Source organism: Heteronotia binoei, chromosome 6 (genome assembly GCF_032191835.1).
Source record: "Heteronotia binoei isolate CCM8104 ecotype False Entrance Well chromosome 6, APGP_CSIRO_Hbin_v1, whole genome shotgun sequence".
Lineage (NCBI taxonomy): Eukaryota > Metazoa > Chordata > Lepidosauria > Squamata > Gekkonidae > Heteronotia > Heteronotia binoei.
The window spans coordinates 92,473,404-92,481,768 of NC_083228.1; the positions used below are offsets into that span (position 1 = coordinate 92,473,404).

Here is an 8,365-nt window from a genome sequence, read left to right on the forward strand (position 1 = left end):
TACCTAGGACCCTAGCAAATGCAGAGAAAGGATCCCCCCCCCCCCCCTTGGCAGTCTCCCGAGAGGTGTGGGCAACAGGGACTTTTATCCTGCTTTTGCACCCCTGGGATGCAAATGCAGAGAGGATCTTTCCCCCGTTCCAGATGCAAAAGCAGGAAGAGGGTCTGCCCCCTCCATTCTATCATATGGGCCCATAGGATAGAATAGGGATTGGGCTGCCACTGCGGGGGGGGGGGGTGAGGTGCCAGAAGTAAGGCTTCTCTAGGATGCCATATAGTCTAAGGTCGACCCTGACTACAGCATCTACTACAGACATTCATTAGGATGCTCTAGTAGGCAGGGGAGTGAAGAAAATGGCTGAGGCCACTGTTAGTTGGGGGCTTTTGTGTAAATAAGGGAACCACTTGTAAAGGAAGCGTGTTTATTTGAACTCAAGATACAGAAATGAAAGACCCGCTTTATTCCTTCCCTGCTGGATCCTTCATCTCCTGGAAGTGGGAGCGTTGACTAGAAAATATGTAAGTTTCAATAGGTTTTGTTTTTAAAGTGAGGGTCCATAGCTGTATCATTTGAGGCCAAGCAAAAGAGCAACACAGGAATCCCTCCCCAACCTCCTCAAACGGGCCCAAGGAAGAAAGGTTCCAGCCACAGCAGAAAGTGGAAGAGAACGCTTGCCTTCTGGACTACATTACCCAGCACACCCTGAGCGGAGATCAGGAAGCAAAGAAAGCCCTTCTGGGTCAGGTTATGATGGCTGCACGAGGAGTAACCAGGAGCTTACAGGCTGGGCGACCTCTTGCAGCTTCTCTTTTCCCGAGATGGTCGCGCCTGATCCGAGCCGCATGGGGACGGCGAGAGCTCTGCCAGGGCTCGGAGGCGGGTGAGTCTTTTCTTTTGCATTAATGTTGAAAGCAGCCTTGAAATGAGGAGAAGAAAGCCGAACGGATACTCCGTTATGGTGTAGCTGCCCTGTTGAATCCGGCGGGTTCGTCCATTCTGTGACTTATTTCCACTTGGTGAGTTTCTGCTGAATGTGTGAACTGCCTCCAATAATAATAATAATAATAATAATAATAAAGCACTCAATCTGTGGTTATATGGAACGCTATTTGTTTTAAGTTGCAGTGTACCTCCTATTCATGCGACAATAAATAAAATTAATAGTCTCTTAAAACCAGCTAACAAACAAAAGGGGGGAAAATCAGGCAATGGTAACCAAGGTGACATTAAAACCAGATTTTTTTTATTGATTTGCTTTATTTGTAGTCTGCCCTTTTTGTGGATGTAATAGAAAGGTGGTGTGTGTGGATAAGAAACACACGAGTACACAGAATTATCTGACAATTAAAAGATTGCCTGATCTGTGATGGCCCATACCTACATGGAAGACATCAGAGTGTGTATTCTTCTAATTATTAGCTTTGACATATGGGTCAGTATTAAAATTGGTTATTTAATAGTATTGCTATGTAATGAAGTACTGGGTTGGATGCTATGCTTTGTTCTTCTTCGGCCAGCAGCTTTCCGGTATGTTGAGATTTCGACTGGTTTTTCTTTCTCTGCTATGGACTGCAACATGCCCACCCTGCGAGCAGGGTTATAGGTAACACATTGGAAAAAGAGAGCATTAGGGATGCTCAGTTAGCACTTATAATTCTGCCCATTGTGTTTAGGATGCAGCTGTTGTAGTTTGGCTAAACTATTATGAAATTACCTTGGTTCCATATTCCTGTATGTTCAGAATTACTTCTGAGATTTTTATTTGGTCTTCTCCCTTCATGTAACATTTATTGATACATCATCGACTCTTTTGGTAGGAGCTATGATAGTTTTAGTTTTCTGCAAAACACTTGCAGAGGGCACTTGTATGAGTTGAATAATAGTGTTAAAACCTTCATTTTGCCCTTGGGTTTTTTATTTTATAAATATATGAGCAGTCATGTTTCCACCTTTCCTACTGTTCGGACTAAATCCTTGTTTTTCAGATGAAAATAAATCTCACATTACAAAGCCTAGCTTTATGGATGAAAGAGTTCAAAATCTTCTTTACAAGATGACAGGACTGAACTTGCAGAAGGTGTTTAAGCCCATAAAACAGGAACTTGAACCTCCAAAGTACAAGCTCATGACACAGTTGCAACTGGAGAAGGTATATGTCATCAGTTTGGTAGAAATATTTCATTTTGGGATGCTGCTAGACTACATTTTTAAAACACTGCAGCTTAGTCAAGAGCTGGCATTTCAGGCTGTTGTAGGAGGGGAATGGCAACTGTGTTGTATGGACAGAAGTCCTTGTGCCCATGGAAAGAGCAGTGTGAATCCTAGCTATTAATTAACTTATCAGGAGTCAAATTTACCCAAAATACCAACACAACATAAACATTTAAATGTTCCTGTTGCATCTAAAGTGAATTCAGAATTGTCCATATCAGAAATTATCAAGAACACACATTTTGATCTGGATACAATCAAGTACTTGACAGTTGACTAAAATCCAGTGTCATTTGAACCAGTCTCACATTTGCAAACAATTTTTTTTGCTTTTTGTAACAAAAATCAGTAGTCATAAGTCATTCAGAGAACAGAAAGGAATTTTATTATCTGAGTTTACACTCCTGAAGCATCTAAGTACTTCTTCGAATGTAAATGAGTAATAGATTGTGTACAAGCTGAGGCCTGCAAGGATTCATGGGAAAGGTCAACAATTTGTAAATCTCACTGCCAACCAGACAGTCTTCCCTTCCAAGATTCTTTTCTTTTGGAGGTTTGAGCAGGGTCATTTTCCTTCACTCTCATTTTTTCCTTTGACCGTTATAGAGCATTTTTGAGCCCTTGTCAGGCTTAACAGTTGTCAAGTGTAGATGTTGCTACATTAAAAATGCAGTACCTTCTATAAAAATGCATAGAAAACAAACAAAAAAAATACCCTTACATTTTAATGCTGTTAATAACACATAATTGTTTCCATGTTTGTCTTTCAAATGATTTTGTCATAATTTTAAAGTGTCTTTTTCTCATGGCTGCCTTATTGTCATGGTGGTCAAACTCCTTGGTGAGTCAAATGATTCAGTGGAATTTTACAGCTGTAATTAACCCTCTCTTTTCTTTTTAGGCTATGAAGGATGCTATTGAGAAAGCCAAAGAGAGATTGGAAATGCCTCCTGTATTATGTGAGCGGGAGCCAATTAATGATGTATTATCAGAAGACAAGATTCTTGATGGAATTGAGCCTTACAAATATGTATTCACAGACTTAACATATGATACTCCACACCGTGTGAGTCTTGTTATTTGCTCAGCACTGAATCTTGGCACCGAATGCCCTACCTGATAGCCTCACACTGACTGATTTGTAATTTCGCTACTAGGCCCTGTACCTGAAAAGGAAATATCCAGTTTTCATTAACTCATTGCAGATATAAGACCACAATGTAAAGGGAATGGTGCCAAATGTAAGGATATACACAATAGTACATAAGAAGAATGGAGGCTAAATATTTCAGGTCAAGCACAAATAGATCTTTCATTTTTAAAAAAGTAAATGTGGCTTTTGTGCAGTAGGTTATACAGGCCTGTGATAGTGCTTCAGGAAATTGGTTTGAATTAGGGCAGATTCTTAATTAAAGAAATTTTGGTCAATCTAGTCTTTTGAGATTTATCTGCCAAATAATTTATGCATAAGCACAAGAGAAACAATACAGGGTTGTATCCCATAGATCTCTTGCATTAATAGCAATGCTTTTCTTTGGCACAAGTACCCTACTGCAGATGCAAAAAAACTCTGCCAGTGGCTGAAGAGTCCTTGTGTTAGTGGACAGTGTGGTGTATCCATGGGAATCAGTCAATTGGATATATTATTACAAATTACTGCACTTATCTTTTTATTTTTCAATTTATACATTCCTTAAAATTCCTTTTATTTAATTTTAGTTTTGCTGTGTGAAGTAAGGGAGATTCCAAGGCTGGGATTCTCCTTCCCACAGACAGAACAGGATCTTCCCTTGCCATCAGAGGCTCAGCCGGGGTGTGTGGAGCACATCTCAGGGATCCCTTTTTGATGATCGAGATATATAATCTTAAATGAGCCATTTGTCTCACGGCTACCCTAGTTTTGAATACACCATTAGGCTGAGTTGGTTTCAGGATGAATAGCTGCATTTGCTGGATTAATATTTTGTAGCATGATGGATCAGAGAGTGCGCGCTTAAGACTCAGCACTCTGCAGCAGTTCGTAAAAGAATTAATAGAACTATGTTTAAAGTTGGAGCTCTACTATTTTTTTTCGCCATTTCAGGAACGTTTTATTGTAGTTCGAGAAACGAATGGAATATTACGTAAGGCCAGTTGGGAGGAACGGGACAGGATGATACAGATCTTCTTCCCACGAGAGGGCCGTGAAATTGCTCCTGCACCTCTATTTAAGGATGAAAACCTTATGGTAAAATATGTTGGTAGGCTTTGAGAAAGTCATTTAATTTACATCTTGTGGGTAATAGCGGGTCCATGGCCTATTCTGTTTCTGTTGCAGCCTCTTTCCTTTTGCCACTGTGTCAATATGGCTGAATTCAGATGGCCAGTTTGAGCCAACATAGGCATGGTCCCCAGGTGGATTAAAAAAGCAAGGTCAGACAAGCACAGTTGTCCTCTCGCACTCACCCCATCCTCCAGTGTCTCTTGAGACGGATCAAATAGCTACTACTTGGGAAGTGATAGCAAATTTTTCTGTCACACCCCCTCCATCTTTTGGAATGCAAGGAGAGCACAAGTGAGGCAGATTGTCGGTGCAAACCCACCAATCTACTCCAGGTGCTCAAAAATGTTCTTTTTAAAAAAAAACTGCCCAGAACATATGAGCACATGTGCTCATGGCTACTAAAAATGTGAGGGAAATAGGAAACCCAAACTGCATTAAGGGGATGGCACGCAACAACTGTATGAATGCATGAAAGTGCCCCCTGTGTGATATTGCACAGGAGCGTCTGATCGGGATTTGGCCGATCGTTTGGGTGGTAGTTTGGGATGCCTCAGATGTGCACAAAGTAGCCTGTCTGTACCCAGCCTATGTTTCTCTACCATTCCCATTTTCACTAGTCTACCACTCACCCAATCATAATTAAACTTGTTTGAGCATTTGACATACAAATCTGTTAATCTTTCCTGGGATATTGTCCATGTATTTCTGGGTTGGATCCAGACAAATGTTTCCAAAGACTTCCACATGTCTCCACCCATCTTCTGCAGCAGCCACAAATTCCCCCGGGAAATCTGTTTCTCAGGGAGAGAGGAACCCACATGAAACAAAAATCTTTTTTTGGGGGGGGGGGGGGGATTGAGTGTTTGCTAGAAGGGGGAGGCAGGATTTGCTACTGGAGAGACAGTACAATGGACATGTATTTCACCTTGCCAGATGAAACCTTTGGGGTGTTTTTCTTTTGGAGGGGGGTAATCAGACACTTGGCAAGCTCAGTGTTGAACTTGGCTGTCACAAATAGTGTGATCCCCCCCCCCGCCCCCCAAAAAAACCCCTGGATGTTTCAGATTATTGTGCTATACGGGCTTAGAGGCACTGGTATCAAAAATATATGCTACATATAATTTTTTAAAAGTTTGGTGGCTTTCCTTTTCGTTTTTAATCCAGTTTAAACTACTAGCATGTAGTAGTTTTCCCCCTAAAGGCAAATAGTTTAGCTGTCCCCGAAAAGGAAGAACCTTAGGCAAATACTAATTTGAACTCTGTGTAAATCTGGACATTTCATAGTGACAACAGACCATGAACTGATATTGAAATAAGTTTGCCACTAGAATGTTCCCAAATGTGAAAATACTAATTAAGAAAATATTAGTTAGCCTTTCCTTCTAATAGCAAGTTAAAGAATTTCTTATCCATAAGGGAAAGAATGTAATTTTTTAAACCAATAACTTTCTCCCAGGATCAGCAAAGTCTTTATATTCTATCAGTCAGTTAATGTACTGAAATCTAATTGCTGTAACCCCAAACACTAGCTGGAAGCCTCAAATTGAATAGTAGTGGTATGTTTTTATTTGAATTGTACCTCCTGGCATCCTGTTAGGGCACTGGTTCAAACGTTTTCCTCACTTGTGTCTGGAAGAAAAGTTCACCGATGTTGCAGTTGTCTAGAACTGGGATGCTACTTTTATTGACTTGGGGGTTTTATTTGAGAGATAAAACAGGATTCAATATAGAAACATTTGTTGTCTTAGACTGTGTTTCATCAGGACCGTCATGAAGAGCTCCTTAATCTCTGCCTTTTGCAATTTGAGCCGGATTCATCTGACTATATCAGGGTGAGTTACTATCATTGGAGAAGGCTATCTTGGGCTTTTACGAGAGATGACTGCACATATTTAAATCTGGAAAGTGAACATTAATGTTTCAACTCTTTCTTGGGCAGGTTAATAATCGTACATATGAGGATATTGATAAGCATGCAAAGTATGATCTTCTGCGTTCAACAAGACACTTTGGAGGAATGGTGTGGTATCTTGTAAATAGGAAGAGGACAGATGGGTTGCTGATAGACATGATTCAAAGGGATCTGTAAGTGCTGCTTCATGAGCTAAAAATGTTTACATAGGACTCGCTGTGTAACTTGTTTCCCGTATCAGTATTTTATTAACTAGTTCACGGTAAGCCATCTAGATCTATGTGTACAGCTTTTAAAATGTGATTAGGAGCAATGCTGTAATCGGCTTTCACTTAATTTTGGATTGATGTGCGTAATGGATTGGTGTGACCCAGTTCAGTTTCTTTTTTTTTGTCCCCATTGTTGTCCTTCACATTTGTGTAGAGGTGTAGCTTGAAATATTGAACCCTACCCACACCTCTTAAGATGGGTTTGTCCCAGAATACAGCAGCAATATATGACCTCAAGTGCCCCTGGGTTATAATTCTGTTGCAGGCTGTCATTGGGAGTAACCATGCTGAACTAACTAGCACAGCTTCCAAGCAACTTACAGAATGGATCTGCACAAAATCTCAGACCTAATTCTGATGACAATCTTGTATGGTCTCTTAAAGGTGAAGAGCAGTATCTATAATTACTTAATGGTTTTAAAACTGTTGGGAAGTGGCTTAAATGAAACCAAAAGGAGTTTGTGTACACAGCAGGCAATCTTTTAAACTGAATTAAAGGACATGTGCAAATAACAACTTTGTGCAAACCTCTCAATCCAATCCTATACAATGTTGTTTCAGTACAGTAGGCTGACTACAATAATTCTCCATAGGACTGCATTGTTGGTCACCCAGCTTGTGAGCAGGGAGTATAGAACTTTTTGGTGGACTCACTTTTTAAAAAGTAAATTATTCATTTTAAGCTTGGTTTTGAGGCTTATAAAGAATTTATAGAAAATCTTAAGTAGGAAAAATCTGATTTGTGAATCAAGGTGGATTGCCATGTATCTATATAGAGAAACTGAACTAGACGTTTTACAAAACCATGCCGTTCAGTATAAATCCCATGGTTTGCTAATACTAATTATTAGCTAATACTGAGCAACATTTTTCCTCAGCTAATTTACACTTAACTGTAGGTAGAACAGATGAAAATTAGTTAATAATAATAATGCATGTGAATCTAGATCTCAATGCAGTACTACCTCAGATACCATTATGCTTTGAGGAAATAATTGTGGGAATGTCTATATAGTTATTGAAAATTAAGTTTTTTTCAGGTTGGATGATGCTGCAAGCCTGATCACCCTTTATCACATGCTCCATCCTGATTGCCAGTCTGCAAAAGAAGCGCAAGAACATGATCTCAAAGGGCTAGATTTAATTAAGGTATATATATCATTTCCTGCTTTTGAATTTTAAAAAATGTTGGAAAATACAGCTGATTATATGTCTACTTAGCTTCAGGACAAGAAGGAAGTAACGATGCACCATAAGAACATAAGCAACCTATCTAAAAGCAAAGTTCTTATACTTCTTCAACATGGCAAGTTATATGGTAGTGCTGCTTAATTTCAATAGGTGACAACTAAGTCAGAATAGTGGTTTGGTTTCAGGTTTTCAAGATGATGTTAAACTAATACTTAGACTGTTGAATTTTTCCAAAGCTGCTTCATTTGTACTTTAATTTCTTATAGGCTTTTGTGAAGACAGAAGTACAGAGAGCTGGATATATTGAACTGGCACTTCAGGCTTATCAAGAAAAGTTGCCTCAGTCTGAAGCTTCATAATGTGAATCACTTTCTGTATTTCATGTAATATCTGAAGTGTCTAAAATGTATATAGAACTTAAATAAAACATTGTCACAGGATAAAAGATAAACAGGATTGTTTGATCAAGTAAGTATTCTACCTTTTTCATTAAAATAATAATTTTGGAGGTACAATACT

The 8,365-nt window shown here is 39.4% G+C and overlaps 1 protein-coding gene across 1 annotated transcript; it reads left to right on the plus strand.

The window, feature by feature from the left end:
- Window positions 1-669: 669 nt before the first annotated feature.
- Window positions 670-8,297, plus strand: MRPS22 (mitochondrial ribosomal protein S22). Its single transcript, XM_060242169.1, has 8 exons — window positions 670-880; window positions 1,986-2,149; window positions 3,113-3,277; window positions 4,295-4,438; window positions 6,223-6,306; window positions 6,414-6,559; window positions 7,696-7,804; window positions 8,113-8,297. The coding sequence occupies exons 1-8, from the start codon at window positions 748-750 to the stop codon at window positions 8,203-8,205; spliced, it is 1,038 nt and encodes a 345-aa protein (XP_060098152.1). The 5' UTR covers window positions 670-747; the 3' UTR covers window positions 8,206-8,297.
- The last annotated feature ends 68 nt before the right edge of the window (window positions 8,298-8,365 follow it).